Raw genomic sequence first — 16,950 nt, forward strand, 5'->3', positions numbered from 1 at the left:
TCAACAAATAATTTGCTACACAGAATTCTAAGCTGCCTTATAATGTCAGTATTTAGTATTTAAATTTACAGAGCACACAGAATAGAGGATTAAGATGAATTTATAACTTTAAATATACTTTATATTTAATAAAAGTTTGCCTGAGGGAGTGAGGGGTGTTGGCTCGAAAAGGGCAAAGGGGGAAAAATTGGGACAACTCTAATAGCATAATCAATAAAATATATTTTTTAAAAATCATAAATAATTTAATCTAATATAAGTTCTAGAATTCTTTAAGTTGTTAAATAGTAGTCACTTAGATTGTGTATGTTACCAAGTTAGAATTAAAAGTACATTTCACTAATCTGAAGAACTGTGAATTCAGGGTAATCTTAGCCATACTGTTAATACTACATGAAAAGATTTAGGAAGTCCTAGAAACTACCTATCACATACTGCTTTGAAAACTTGAGAACAAGTGGCAAAACAGAACCCAAACAAATGGCTCTGGAAAGTATTTGTGTAAATCTCATGCTCCTAACAAACCCTGAAACAATTACCATTGAAAAATGGGCAATAAGATACAATCTACAGTCCTCAGTTGTGCAATATCTAACCATTTTAAGTCCTGAAGGTCCAAGGTCATGACAGGGAACACATTAAGAAGGTCCCTGGTATCACCAAAGAGGATAAAAAATATTGAACCTGCCCTGTGGCTCAGTGGACTGAACACTGGCCTAAGAACCATAAGGTTGCTGGTTTGATTCCCAGCCAGGGCACATGCCTGGGTTGTGGGCCAGGTCCCTGGTTGAGAGTTGTGCTCACTGATCTTTCTCCGCCCCTTCCCCTCTCTCTAAAAGTAAGATAAAAATCTTAAAAAATATATATATTGAATCTCATTACATTGAACTGAACATCAGGTATGCCCCATTATACTATCAAATCACAAGCGCATTTTAAAAATCCAAATACTACTTCCCTTGTGACTTTTGTGATACGGTCATCCCATTTATAAATAATCATTACATGAGCATTGAACCAATCAAGGAAGTCTAATTTTTTAAGGCTTCAGGCTTCTGTGATAGCACAGACTTTAAAAATAGAGGTTAAGTGTATTTTAAAATATTAAATAACAAATCACTCACCAAGTTTCACTAGACTAGATACTTTTTTTTTCAGAAGGAAAAGGAATGGCTTGAAAACAGAAGCTCTTAGTCGAGAAGATGAACATTCATGTTGAGACGTGACTTTTAGGCTCTTACAGAAGAGGTCAATATGCCCATGTTCAGAAAAAGGTTCTGATGAAGAACTTGTCAAATAAAACATGCCATGAAGTATACAGACAAGTTGACCAAGTACAGAGGCAAATTCTTTCTTAACAATATCAGAATCATCTTTGACTTTATCTCTGGGGAAAAAAAGAAAAGGTACTAAACCTTCTTACTTAATTCTGCGGTCTAATAGTCTCGCTTAATTTGTGGCAAAAGTACTAGTAAAACAAAGCCTATAAGAAAAAAATATTTAAATTCTAAAACTAAAAGCAACATTTGTTCTATTAACATCTGCATTAACATTAATTTACATATATGATTTTTCTAGTCAAGTTATATATTCAAATTAAAATATTAATACATACATAAGAATCTTGGGAACTCGGTTACAAGAATTCTGCTTCTGCAATAAGATAAAAAATCCCTTAACACAACTAGTCCTGATTACTTCATGGGAGCTCTGCAGGGCCCAGGTGTAAACTGCTGTTCTCCATTCAAGGAATATTCTTCTTGGAAACAGTGTAAGAAGAAACACACATCGTGATTGTGCCTGTGGTGCTGAAAAATTAAGTCTATTAAATAAGATTTCTAAATGTTTATTTATATACGTACACATATATGTTCATTCTTTGTTGTACAGTCAGTAACATCTCAATTACAGGTAACATTTGACTTCTGGTCAAGATGGCGGCAGAGGTAAACAAAGCTTGCCTCTTCACACAACCACATCAAAATTACAACTAAGATATAGAACAACCATCACTCAGAAACATCAGGAATCGAGCTGAATGGAAGTCTCACAACTACAGAATAAAAGAAACCACATCCATCCAGACTGGTAGGAGGGTAAGAGATGCAGAATGGGCTGGTCCTACATCTATGTGTGGTGGATAAAAATTCAGGAGGGGTACCTCAAAAGCAAGGAGTACCAGGCCTCCCAGGCCAGGGTTCAAGTGGAAAGAAGATAAGTCCCTATAACTTCTGGCTGCAAAAACCAGCAGGTATTGAGTCACTGGAAGAAATTTCTGGAGTCCCAAGTAGTTCCCCTTAAAAAACCCCCACACAGACTTACTCAGACTCACTCACTCTGAGCTCCAGCACCTGAGTAGCAGCTGGAAAGGCACCATGGCATATAGAGAGGAAATGAAATGTCTGGCATCAAGGTGGGAGTTGGGGGACACCTTTCTCCCAGACAGAATGATGGCCAGAGGCTATTGTCCCTTTTTGACCCTCCCACCATACAGCCACAGAGCAGGTAGGCTGGTATCATATCTGAAACTCCACCAACTTAACACTGTTTGTCCCACCCTGGAGATCCTCTGAGACTCCACCCCACCCAATTTCTCAACCACCCAAGCTGTGAACCATGACTTTTCCATATTAAAGGCTGGTCTTAGCTCTTGCTTCACAACTTCCTAAAACCTATCTAACAACCAACAGCCAGCCTCAGGAAGGCCCTAGCCCTCATACCTCTTGCTAAGCAGCCCTAGGCCCTAAGCTAAGCAGCCCTAGGCTAAGCAGCACTGGCAACAGCCAGCCTAAGTTCACAGCTTGCCTTCACCTAGGAATCGACAAGCCCATAACAAGCAGCAGCCATCTCATATTGCTCTATACCTCATGCAGGGTAGTCCCAGGAAAAACACACATGGAGGCTGACCTTGGCCTGAACCACCTGGGAAACTCCAAGGCCAGCACACGCACTGGACAGCCTCAGACTACATCCAAGCACCACCACCCTGCCCCTACACAGCTGATCCTCCACAGAGGGCAGAGGTTGGTGGTCAGTGGACACGGCCAGTCCTAGCTTATTAGCCTGGGTAAATCTCTCCTGTTAACCAGCCAACAGAAATAAAGGTTTAACAACAAGAGGAGGGAGTACTCAGAGCACACAAAGGGCACACCTCCAGTATACAGCTTGGGTGATAGGGAGGCTGAGCCACAGAACCCTACAAGACACCTACTACATTAGGCCACTCTACCAAACTTGGGAGATGTAGCAGCTCTACCTAATACATAGAAACAAACACAGAGAGGCTGCCAAAATGAGGAGACAAAGAAACGTGGCCAAAATTAAAGAAGACATCAAAACTCCAGAAAAAGAACTAAACAAAATGGAGATGAGCAATCTATCAGATGCAGAGTACAAAACAGTGGTTATAAGGATGCTCTAGGAACTTAGTGAAGACCTCAACGGCATAAAAAAGATCCAGTCAGAAACAAAAGATACACTAATTGAAATAAAGAACAATTTACAGAGACACAACAGTGGAGTGGGTGAAGCCAAGAATCAAATCAATGATTTGCAACATAAGGAACCAAAAAATAACCAATCAGAACAACAAGAAAAAAGATTCCAAAAAAAATGAGGATGTGGTAAGCAGCCTCTGGGACAATTTCAAGAGGTCCAACAGTTGTGTCATAGGGATGTCAGAAGTAGAAGAGAAATGGGAAATCTATCTGAAAAAATAATGAAAGAAACTTCTCTAATTTGGTGAAGGAAATAGACATGCAAGTCCAGGAAGCACAGAGAGTCCCAAACAAGTTGGATGCAAAGAGGCCTACTCCAAGACATACCATAATTAAAATGCCAAAGGTTTAAAGATAGAGAGGATCTTAAAAGCAGCAAAAGAAAAGCAGTTAGTTACGTATAGGGGAGTTCTCACAAGACTGTCGGCTGATTTCTCAAAAGAAACTTCGCAGGCTAGAAGGGACTGGCAAGAAATATTCAAAGTCATGAAAAACAGGGACCTACAACCAAGACTGCTCTAACCAGTAAAGCTGTCATTTAGAATCAAAGGGCAAATAAAAAGCCTCCCAGATAAAAAAGAAAACTAAAGGAGTTCACCATCACCAAACCATTGTAATATGAAATGTTAAAGGGACTTATTCAAGAAAAAAAATCAAACCTATGAACAATAAAATAGCAATAAATACATACCTATCAACAATTGAATCGAAAGAACTAAGCAAATAAGTAGAACAGAGACATTCATAGATACGGAGAGCATTATGATGGTTACCTGGTTGGAGTATGGGGGAATAAGTGAAGACGCAAGGGGATTAATAATTACAAATAGGTAGTTACAGAATAGCCAGGGGGATGTAAAGTACAGTACAGCAAATGGAGCAGCCAAAGAACTTATATGTATGACCTGTGGACATGAACAATAGTGTGGGGGTTGCCTGAGGGAGTGGGGGATGCTGGGTGGAGGGGAACACAGGGGGAAAAATTGGGACAAATGTAATAGCATAATCAATAAAATTTAATTAAAAGCTCCCTTTCCAAAAATTAAATGTTCCAGAAAAAGGTGTATGCATAATATTCTACATAATCAGGAAAATGCAATTTAAAAATCGTACCCACCAGAGTTAAAAGAGAATTGTTTTTAGATAGATACATCCTCAACATTCACATTTCTTCTTCTTTTTTTTGATAGCAAAAATTTTACAGAGAGGATTCGAAACAATGGGAACTCCAATATTCTGCTAGCAGGATTGTGAATTGAAGTGACATTTTTAGAGAACAATGTGACACAAGACTTAAGGATGTATGCAAATCCTATAACATTTTATATGCTTAACTTGTTTTTGAATTATTAAAAATGTACCTCCTCTCACCCCAGCTGGTGTGGCTCAGGGGACTGATTGCTGGACTGCAAACCAAAGGGTCTCAGATTCGATTCCCAGTCAGGGCACATGCCTGGGTTGCGGGCCAGGTCCCCAGTAGGGGCTGCATAAGACGCAACCACACTTTTTGATGTTTCTCTCCCTCTCTTTCTTCTTCCCTTCCCCTCTGTCTAAAAATAAATAAATAAAATCTTTTAAAAATACATACCTCTTAGTTATTGAAAATATAGAAGTATAAAAGTCCCATATAGAGAAGAGTTAAACAAACAAACAAAAAAAAACATAGAATTTTGTGACCACTTACAGAAGCTATCTGAAATCCTCTGGCTTAATGTTAGAAGATTAGTGGCAAATGAAGTCAATTTTAAAGAGCCATCATCAGAATGGGAATAAATCCATGGAATTGAGAGCATTCCACATAAATCTTCTAGAATATGATCTTCAAATGAAGTTTTTACTACAGAAACACACAACAAGTGATTATGTCTTTTCCTTAATCATATCTACCTTTTTTTCAATAAAAACAGATGTTCTAACCATCAGATGGAATTAGAATAAATATTCAGTTAACAAGGATTCTCAACATAGAAATGATGTTCTGAGGCCTATGGACCCAAACAAATTAAATGTGACTTCATAAAAATATACATCTATGTATTTTTAAGGACCTTGGCATTCTTCAGATGCTCCAGAAAATTTAAAAGCTATAAGTAATTTATATTGACTGAAAAAGAATAATAAATCAAAATATTACACAAATAAATTTGGAACTTGGAAATTAATGACAGCTTAACAATTGAAATCAAGTAAACTTTTGGTTATTTCAAACATTTGTACATCTTAGGCAAAAGAGATTTCTATATTGATTATTTCTAAAGGTTATTTTGATTTATTACTTATTTGTACTCACCTTGAATATAAATCAAGGCATCATATATTTTCATCACTTTATCAATAACTGCCTCCAGGTCAGGTTTCTGAACAGACTCCAACAAACTCCTACAGCTCTTAAGCACTTTTGTGTAAAAATCCAAAGACATCCAAGTTATTACTACCGGTTTCTTCTTATACTTTTGTTGACAGTCCTTGAAATTATAGCTGCAATTAATACATTTTTAAGACAAAGATTAAAATGAAGTGTTAGTCAAACCTAATATTGTAGTAAGCCAAAAGAAATTGGGAGTATAAAACTAGCATATAACTTTAAACCAATTCAAAGTAAATATATAAATCAATTAATGTCATTATTATTTGAAGCTTAATCTTTTCATATCTTTCTAAATCACTCTTAGGATTTGGTAATTAAAATTAATCCAGGATATTTAAATCTGGCATCACCAGGCTTAAAAATGACTGAAGATTGTGTCATTTTTAACTGGCTTAGTAAATCCTTTCTTAATAATAGGACAAGGGAGACCTCAGCCTAATTACCTATTCCTTCAAGTCATTCAAAATTCCAAATTTAATGCAGCATGAACTAATATTTTTTCTAATATCTCCTCCATAACTTTGGATTGGCTAGTTAAAAGAGTGAATCAGGGCAGAATAGTCAGAAGTAGATTGCTGAACAAGAAATATAGACAATATTTACTTGAAACATCAGATGGACCCACTCTGTAAAGTACATGATTTTTTTAGTTTCATATATGCTGTATATATGAAACTAATACAGAATAATATTAAATGTGAACTGTAATTTAAAAAATTAATGAATCAGAAAATACAGAATAAATTATCATGTAAAAAAATTAATTAAGGAGTTTTGGTCTATAATGTGGCACCAAAAATAAAACTAAATCTTCAGCGAGACCTTACCCTATTGTTTCTTCTGATAGAACAATTAACCTGTATTAAGAATACTGAGTAAACATACCTTTAACAAGTTCTAAATTCCTTCTCTTATTATCAAAGGCAAATGTTCTTTTAACTTAATGTTTGACTAAAAAAACACTGGCTTTCAAGTTGCATAAAAATGGATTCTGCAAGTTTATAAATGTGTATGCCCAGGAGTTTGGTTAGACTTCAGACCAAAAAAACAGCCTCCATTTCTCTAACAGTCAGTTTCTAATTTGTAAAGTAGGCATAATAGCATTTACCTCACAGAATTGTAAAAATTAAGTTATGTATAGTACTTAACACAGTACATAGAATTTAGCAAGTCCTCATTAAAAAACAAATTTCTATTTCACTAAAAAGTTGTGTTCTAAGGTCACACAAATCAAGTGAATGAAAGCTCCTATACAATAAATCCAAATTTATTACAGAAAACCCACCCAGAAAATACAAGTTGTTTTACCAGTCCATGTTTTGAGGAGAACAATGAATAGTACACAGAGCAGTCAGTCGTAGGACAACAGCAATTCCTTCTAAAGTCTCAATAACAGGATTCTTGAGACTACTGTATTCAAGGAAAATCTGAAGAGATTCAGCTTTCTGTTTCAGTGCACTCCATAATAAGCTCCTTTTGTTCATATCCACATGAGTAATTCTGTAATTATAACCACAGTATAAATATAATGACATTTAACATAAATTTGGTTCAAAGGTGAAAAATGCTTAAAACAAAAAATAACATGTAAAGTAAAGTACTGAAATTTATCCTAAGATGTAAAACAACTTTCATGGCTGTCTAAAATATGGAAATTCTTTGACCAGATGTCAAAAAAAGATCACTTATTCACATTTTTAAAAGCTGCATTTAGATGTACAGTCTCAGATTTTTCATATATTAAGAAGTTAAGTTAGACAGTAAAGACTTTTAGTCCTGGATGGTGTGGCTCAATGGATTGAGTGTTAGCCTGCAAACCAAAGGGTCACTGGTTTCATTCCCAGTCAGGGCACATGCCAGGGTTACAGGCCAGGTCCCCAGTCGAGGCTGTGCAAGAGGCAAACACACACTGATGTTTTTCTCCCTCTTTTTCTCCCTCCCTTCCCCTTTGTCTAAAAATAAATGAAATCTTCAAAAAAAAAAAAAAAGACTTTTAAAAGTCTTTTAAGTATACCCTGGCTGGTGTGGCTCAGTGGCTTCAATGCTGGCCTGCAGACCAAAAGGTCACTGGTTCAATTCTCAGTCAGGGCACATGCCTGGGTTGCAGGCCAGGTCCCTGCTTGGGGTGTGCAAGAGGCAGCCAATTGACGCTTCTCTCCCTCTTTCTCCCTCCTCTCCCTTCTCTAAAAGTAAATAAATAAAATCTTTAAAAAATACATCTTTTAAGTAACCATATTTATCCATAAAGTATTTCATACTAGCACTATTAAAATATTTTATGAATTTCTTTGACTACCTCTACAAAGAACAAATGTTCTTTGTGTATTTAAATCGAAGCACTTAACTAAAGGTAATTTTTTCTAAAGATTTTATTTATGTATTTTTAGAGAGAGGGGAAGGTAGGAAGAAAGAGAAGGAGAGAAAGATCAATGTGTGGTTGCCCTCGCATGGCCCCTACTGAGGACCTGGCCCGCAACCCAAGAATGTGCCATGACTGGGAATCAAACCAGTGACCCTTTGCTTCACAGTCCAATGCTCAATCCACTAAGTCACACCAGCCACAGCTAAAGGCAACTTTTAAACGTAAATAAAGTTTTACTGCATAGGTAAATAAAAACTGAATGAAGGTCATACTCCTCAGTCTGTTTTGTTGCTCTTTTGGACAAGTTTAGAGATGAGCTGAGTCGACGCCTTTTGGGTGATATTCCATCACTTTTACTGCTGAGGTTCTCCTGTTGAAGTTGGCACTGAATCTCCTCAATAATTTCCATACTTTCCATTTTTAAAGCTGCATAAAGTGGGCCCAACAAATACTGAGAAAGCAAAAATAAGTTCAACAACCATCTCTTAGAAAATGTTCATATTATTCACAGACAGTGAAAACGAAGTAGGAATTAGTTGTAAGTTTTCTAAAAAAGTAAACTATTTCTGGAGTCTCATCAGGTAAAACAAAGACCTAAATTAATCTATATCATTTCACAGTCTACATATAGTTCTATAACTGGAACTATGGCTCTATAGTTTTAGAAGGCATAACAAATCCTTCTCCCTATAAACTGTTTTTCCTTCTATCAAAATGTCCCAAAAATATTGTATTAAGGGAATTACTAATTTATTTCATACTATAAATCCAGTGAGTCTCATAGATAAAAATAAACTAAAATATTTAGTCATTACTGCATATCTGACTATTTTATTGTACTGCCTTTCTCCCACAGTTCAAATAGAAAAAGAGGAATGATTTGACATTACTGGTACTATGTACTCATAGGTTTTCTACAAGTTATTGACAATAAACTGTCAAAAAAATCTGTTAGTGCTCAAAGTTTATGCAATTAAGTTAACTGACCCCCTTTTAATTAATAATGCAACAAACATGCATACACTTCACAAATTATACCTTAAAACATTCAACTTCATTGGCAGTTCATTACCAACTTAGTGAACAAATTCTTCAGAAATTCAAGTAAAAATCCACTATAGGGAGCCAAAGTAGATTGCAAAAAACATCCCATTCTGAATGTACATTATTATTAAAGATATTCTATTCTCTCATTATTATATCTTATATATATGTATATACAAATTATGAAAAAATACTTAACCTTAAAAATGACTTACCTCCGCATCTACCTGAACTCCAAGCACATCTACAAGAGCTCTACAAATATTTCTTACATAAATCTTCCTAACTTGTAAAGCAGATTCATACCCCGCTGGCACAGATTTAAGGAAATACTGAAGTAAGTGACAAAAAGCTCCTTTTAGCGAATGAGACTTAAGCCGCATGAGCACACCATTTTCAAACATGACACAGAGTTTTTCCAGCAGCATATTTAAATAGACAGGTTCAATATTTCTATAAGCTTCTGCTTCAAAAGCAAATAGTGTCTTTATGAGCTTTGATAATGGACCTTCATAGATTTTCAATTGGTCAGCATCCATTTCTACAAGGTGTTTTAATAATTCCAAAAATGAGCTGAAAAAAGTGCTGGCTGGTTGTGCCGGAAGTCCTCCAAGCTCAAATAGCTCAGTTAAAAAGCTAATTGCCAAAGATTTAATTTTTGGACTACCATACTCCAGGAGAACACAACCTATTCTCCAAAATAAGAGTTCTTGCCTTCTAAAAAACACAACAGCAATAATACGAATTAGAACTGTTAACAAAGTGACTTCAATAAATTCTAAATTTTGCATGTTCATAAACTGCAAAGGAGCTGGCTGTAAATATCCCACATGTTCATCTAATTGACTTAAAAATCGGCTAACTAGCACTGGCCATTCCACAAAGTGTCCCATTGCATTTCTTCTGTGGACGTAAATCAAGTCTTCAAAAAGATGTAATAATTCCTTTGTCAACACTCCAAAAATAGCAGGACTCTTGCTTTTAAAAAGAAATAATAATGAGCAGATGACTTCACAGATTTTCTTGTGTAACATATGACAGGATGGAGTTGCTGCAATACGAAGAAGTCTTCTTATGATCCAATTACTAAAGTCTTTGAAATAAGCAAACAAAAAAGGTATTAAATAAGTACACCAGAAATCCCAATTAACTTGCTAAATGCGTAATGATTTACTTTTAAAGTGTAAACTTCACTAACAAGGTAATCTAAAACAGCGGTGTCAAACTCATTTTCACCAGGGGCCACATCAGCCTTAGGGTTGCCTTCAAAGGGTCGAATATAATTTAGGACTGGATAAATGTAACTACTCCTTAACAGTTAAGCGAGAGCTTGATGCTGCTGCTGGGTAGAAACAAGGTGCTGGGCCAGATAAAACAAGATGGAGGGCCTGATTCGGTCCTCGGGCCTTGTGTTTGCCACCTGTGATCTAAAACATTCATCATAAAATGGAAATATAGTAATTTAGAATACCAATTTTGGAGTCAAACAGACAAGGTCCTAGCTTTCCACTTGACTAGTTGTGTGAACTTTTCATTTATCTGAACCTCGAACCTCATCTATGAAAGGGGAATAATGACATCTACTTTATAGGTTACTGAGGATCAAGTAAGATATATGTGAAATTCTTAGCATAGTGCCTTAAGTTAAATAAACACTCAATAAATAGTAGTTATAATTATTATCACCCCTTCAACATGTATTTATTGAGTGGTGACTTTGCCCAAGTACACAAGAACAAATCAGTCATAGTCCTGTCCTCATAAATCCTATAATAATAGTTTCTAAAACTTTTTGACTAATGGTAAGAGGCATATTTTTATATCTTGACCCAGTACACAAAGGCATATTTATTTAAATGTATAAAACAAGTTTCATAAAATAGTATTTATTCTTATTATATGTAGTATATTGTAATACTTCCTAGTCTATTATATTTCATCTTCATAACCCACTAGTGGGTCACAACCTATTTTTTAAAAAGTGTGTTTTACAATATAATTTAAAAACCACTCTGATAGAAAAGTATAGAACACCCTATTAACAGAACATTAAGAAGGAGCAATGAAGCCAGTCCCAAGTGCAGCAGTCGGCAATAGTGGCCAAAAAAGACTTTTGAAGGACATGTTATCAAACCTCAGTCTTGAAATTCAATAAAAAATTGTCAAATACTCTATGCATTGTACATACATTACAAAAAATGTTTGCTTTACACCTCTTTAGGAAGAAGCCAATAAAAGGACAAGTAGTGGGAAAAATGAAGAGAAAGTCTAGGAAAAAGAACTTCATCTAGAACAGGTATCAGCAAACTCATTCTTTTTTTTTCCTTTTTATTCAATTTATTGGGATGACATTAGTTAATTATATAGGTCTCATGTGCACAGTTCTATAATACATCATCTGTATATTGTTCTGTATGTTCACCACCCAAAGTCTAGTCTCCTTCACTTATCCCCACATACCTTCTTCTACCTCCCTTTCCCCCAGTAGTCATCAATCATACTGCTGTCTCTGTCTATGAGGGATTTGTGTGTGTGCATATGTGTGCGTGTGACTGTGAGACTGTGTGAAAAGGTAAAGTGACTAAGAAAAAAAAAAAACAGAACCTCATTCTTAAAGGACCAGAAAGGTTCGAGGGCCCCTGTGGTCTCCACATCAACCACTCCATGTTGTTTTAGTAGTTGCAAACAGTATGAGCAGGGTTGTGTTACAATAAATATTTTTACATAAACAGAAAGCCAGCCTGTGAGCCACTGTTTGCTAATGCCTGATCTAGAAGAAAGAGATCACCAAAACCAGAAAAAAGAAAATAGCCAAAGTTTTCAATGGCAAATAAACAAATTTGATTATTTCTCTCCCATTGTCAGTATCTAGTCCATAACAAAACAATTAGAATACATGAAATAAAACTAACCATAATTTGACTAAGATGTTTATTAATATATATGTTATATTTCAGAGAGAAGAAGGTCAATTTCATTCATTGCAAATGAATGTACAAATAAATAGCTGGACTTACCAATACAACTGCCTTTCGCCTCACTTTGCCCATGGCTTCCATTCACATTTACAAACATAAGTGGAGAGGACTTCATGATATGCTGGATGAAATCAAGCAACATCACAGAGGTTGGCTGAGAGTCAGTTTTCTTTATGAGTTCTAGAGCAACTAAAAAATACAAGATTCATTTTAAAGAGTTGTAACCAATTAAACAACAGTGTTTTGTTAAGAAACTAGATTTTGGTGACCATAATTATAGTGCTCATGCTAAATTGATGAAGCTAACCACTACAATCCTACCTTTCTAATTTTAAATGTTTAATAATCATGCTCATTCATCTATTACATATCCATTCACCAAATATATACTATGCACCTACAATATGCCTGGCACTGTGCTAAAATCCAAGAAAAAAAAATGTCACAATCAGGTGAGGCAGACAAATAAACTAATAATTATAATACAATATGCTGATTACACTAATTCAGAGTGGAAGAAACAAATGTATGGGATGATGCTATGAAGGTATCGATGCCCTGACACCTAAATGATGAAGACTTAATAAACAAGAAGGACAGGCTAGTGGTATAAACAGGAGCACCATAGGAAAACAAATCTAACAAGTATTCAGTAGTTCTTTGTTATTTTTCAGCAACTCGTAATTTTACTGATTGAAAAATGAAGGGTAAAAACTACCCCAAGTCATAAACCTTGTACCAAATGTGGAATCAAATCTATAAACCATGAGCCAAACAGTATTCTCTATTACCCCTTCAATGTAATTTTAACAGATATGACAGATACGACACCATTCCTGCTAAGTTTGTAATTTGTCTTTTAGATTGCCACAGATAGGAAATAAATAGTTGATTCAAAAACTTATAAAGTCACCAGTTGTTTATGGCATTTGCTGTTTCTCAACCAATGGCACAAGACCCAGCTAAAGTAGAGTCCACCTCATTGGAACTGACCAAATATTTTTTATCTATAATAATACCCTACATCAAAATTCATAGTAAGCAGCAGAAAATCTAGATACCAAACAGGAAAACAGACTTCCTATAAAATTCTAATTCATATTATATAATATAAATTGCTTAAAAATAGTAACCATCATAAATACCAATTCTATAAAATACAGAGAAAAATGCTTGTAAAATGTTATGTGTACAGAAAACAATTTAATTTATAAAGTTTATATAAGAAATAATTATTTCTTACCAACATTTACATCTGTAAGTATTCGGTCAACAAACTGACATAGAATTTGTCTTGGCTTCTGTACAACTGTATTATATTCCTCTGGACTGGCACTAAAATACAAATAAAAAGTTTTTAACCCTTAAAAGAAGTCACAATTTCATTTGTAAAAAATTTTCTTTTTTTTACAAATTGAAGTTGAACTTATCAAATGTTTAATTTTAATGTTGACATTCATAATATTCTTCTGTTTAAAAATGAAATGAAAATCTAAAAACATTACCAATTTACAACAAAATAAAACACATGCTAAATGACATCACAGGCATCCAATCTGTAAAATTTAAACTGCCCTGCCCAATATGTAGCCAGTAGCTACATGCAGTAGGTACTGAGCCCTTGAAATATTAGTCCAAAGTGAGATATACTATAAAATACACATTGGACTTTGAATATTTGGAACAAAAAAAACAGTACATCTCATTAGTAACTTTATGTTAATTTCATGTTGAAATGTTATCTAGATACATTACTGAGTTAAATAAAACATTAAAAATTAGCTTCACCTGTTTCCTTTTATTTTTTATAATGTGCTAACTAGAACATATGTGGCTTGCATTATATTTCTATTGAGCAGAGCTGAGCTATACTTTTACACTTTTAAAAATCTACAGAACACAGTTTCTTCAATAAATAAATTCAAAAAATAAAAGAGACAAGGAAATCTATAACTAAGACACAAGAGCCATATCAACTAATTACAATGAATGATCCCAAGTTGGATTCTGATTCAAACATTTGAACATAGACTAGATATCTGATATGATTAAAAATTACTCTTAAGTGTGATAACAGTATTACAGTATGTTTTAAAAGTCTTTATCCTTTAGAGACAAATACCATTATTTACTGATAAAATGATGTCTGGAATTTGCTTCAAAGTAATTGAAGTTGAGAGGAAGAAGGCCATGAATTGATAATTATTGGGTGACGAGTACATAAGAAATCAATATAACATTTTCTCTTTTTTTTGTATGTTTGAAATCATCACAAAAATTTAATGAAATGTAGCCCTGGCTGGCGTAGCTCAGTGGATTGAGCGCGGGCTGGGAACCAAAGTGTCCCAGGTTCGATTCCCAGCCAGGGTACATGCCTGGGTTGCAGGCCATAACCCCCAGCAACCACACATTGATGTTTCTCTCTCTCTCTCTCTATCTATCTCCCTCCCTTCCCTCTCTAAAAATAAATATAAATAAATAAAATCTTTAAAAAAAAATTCTTACTTTAAAAAAAAATTTAATAAAATGTTAACAAAAAATATATATTGCATCTTAGGACCAATAAAAAATAATAAAGAAGTGACATAATACTTAGGCAGAAGAATGGCACCCTAGAATACTGAATGAATTTAATTTAAACTCCATGACTTGGTGTAAATTACCAGAGAATACAATATAAGATTATAGTAGTAAGTCTATGTTCCACAACATAGGATGAGTCATTCACATTATCAAAAAACATCTGAATACCTATTATGTACCAGGCAAAACATCAGAAGCTTCAGCTGGGAAGCTGAATGATATAGATTAGTGGGGGAGAGTGGTAAGTCAACCTGCCCCTCTACTTGGGGTGCACTGTAAGATCATCCACCAATAGTTAACACAGAAGGAAGTATAAATCTGGGGAGAGAAAGCCAGTTTTAGAAATACCGAACTTAAGGGTTTCAAGGGAACCCTTTTACCGAACTTAAAAGGGTTTTAAGTGGAATGTTCAAAAGACTGTTAGAATTACACATTTTCCTCAAAAAATATCTCACCTACAGATATATAAATACATTATCATTATACAATACCTACCAGACAAGGCTAAATATTATCTGTATTACTTTATTTTCACAAGCAATAAGATTGGGATATTAATCCTTAATTTGTATATGAAAAGACTGACATTCATAGAGACTATATAATCTGCCAGTACCAGAGCTAGTAGTAGTGGAAGTCTTAAATATGAATGCAAATCTTAAGTAATAAGCCAAAGAGACATTCCTAAATTAAAGAAGCCATAAAAGGGAAAGGAAAGAGGTCCAGAAAAAAAGAAAGAAAAACCATGAGAATGTTCTAGAAATATAGGTAAGAATTTCAAGGACAGAAATATCAACAGAAGCAAATAAAATTAGTTTGGTAAATGTCCTTTGAATTTTATTATGGTAAAATATACTTAACATAATATTTACCATTTTAACCAGTTTTGAGTATACTGCTCTGTGGCATTAAGTACATTCACACTGTTCTACAACTATCACCACCATACTTCTCCTGAGCTTTTTAACCTTCCCAAACTGAACCTATATTCATTAAACAGTAACTCCCCATTTTCTCCTTCCCCCAGCCCCTGGCAACCACCATTCTATTAATTACTTTCTGTCTCTCTGAATTTGACTGTATCATATAACTTAAATCATATACATCTCTCTGTGACTGATTTGACTTAGCATAATGTCTTCACAGGTTATCCATGTTGTAGTGTGTGCCAGAATTCCCTTCTTTTTAAGGCTGAATAATATTCCACTGTATTATATACCTTATTTTGTACATTCATCTCTCCATAGACACTTGGCTTGCTTCTAACTTTTGGCTAATGTGAATAATGCTCCAATGAGCATGGGTGTACAAATACGTGTTCCAGTCCCTTTCAGTTCTTTTGGGTGTATAAATAGAAGTAGAACTGGTGCATCATTTAGTGATTCTATGCTTAATTTTTTGAAAAACTCACATTCCAGCCCTGGCTAGCATAGCTCAGTGGATCGAGCGTGGGCTGCGAACCAAAGTGTCGCAGGTTCGATTCCCAGTCAGGGTACATGCCTGGGTTGCAGGCCATGATCCCCAGCAACCTCACATTGTTGTTTCTCTCTCTCTCTCTATCTCCCTCCCTTCCCTCTCTAAAAATAAATAAATAAAAATCTTGAAAAAAAAAACCTCACATTCCAGTTTCAACGACTATACCATGTCACATCCCCGCCAGCAATGCACAGCATTCCAATTTCTCCTATCCTCAACAACACTTGTTATTTTCTGCTTTTTAAATATTAGCCATCCTCAGATGTATGAAGTAGTACCCCACTATGGTTTTGATTTGCATTTCTATTATGATTAGTGATGTTGAATATCTTTTCATGTGCTTTGTGGCTATTTGTATTTCTTTATGGAAATGTCTATACAAATTCTTTCCCCATTTTTAAATCAAGTTGCTTGGTTTTTGTTGTTGAGTTATAGTTCTTAGTATTTTATGGCCCTGGCAGGTGTGGCTCAGTTGGTTGGGTGTTGTCCCGCAAAGCAAAAGGTCACTGGTTTGATTCCAGGTCATGGCACATGTCTGGGTTGTGGGCTCTGCCGGAACAGGGCATATGAGAGAGGTAACCTATTGATGTTTCTCTCACACATGGATGCTTCTCTCCCTCTCTCTCACCCTCTCTTCCCCTC

General features: G+C 35.1%; 1 protein-coding gene across 3 annotated transcripts in view; it reads right to left on the reverse strand.

Moving 5' to 3' along the window:
* ATR (ATR serine/threonine kinase) overlaps positions 1-16,950 on the reverse strand; it is a 130,733-nt gene that overhangs the window by 103,162 nt on the left and 10,621 nt on the right. For all 3 annotated transcript variants that reach the window (XM_036018322.1, XM_028505028.2, XM_036018323.1), the window contains exons 2-10: positions 13,493-13,584; positions 12,289-12,438; positions 9,487-10,364; positions 8,500-8,678; positions 7,174-7,365; positions 5,788-5,975; positions 5,182-5,334; positions 1,616-1,808; positions 1,125-1,387 (exon numbers count right to left, since the gene is read on the reverse strand). In XM_036018322.1, coding sequence (XP_035874215.1) covers positions 1,125-1,387; positions 1,616-1,808; positions 5,182-5,334; positions 5,788-5,975; positions 7,174-7,365; positions 8,500-8,678; positions 9,487-10,364; positions 12,289-12,438; positions 13,493-13,584 — 2,288 coding nt within the window. The remainder of the gene's footprint in view (positions 1-1,124; positions 1,388-1,615; positions 1,809-5,181; positions 5,335-5,787; positions 5,976-7,173; positions 7,366-8,499; positions 8,679-9,486; positions 10,365-12,288; positions 12,439-13,492; positions 13,585-16,950) is intronic.

Source organism: Phyllostomus discolor, chromosome 2 (assembly GCF_004126475.2).
Source record: "Phyllostomus discolor isolate MPI-MPIP mPhyDis1 chromosome 2, mPhyDis1.pri.v3, whole genome shotgun sequence".
Lineage (NCBI taxonomy): Eukaryota > Metazoa > Chordata > Mammalia > Chiroptera > Phyllostomidae > Phyllostomus > Phyllostomus discolor.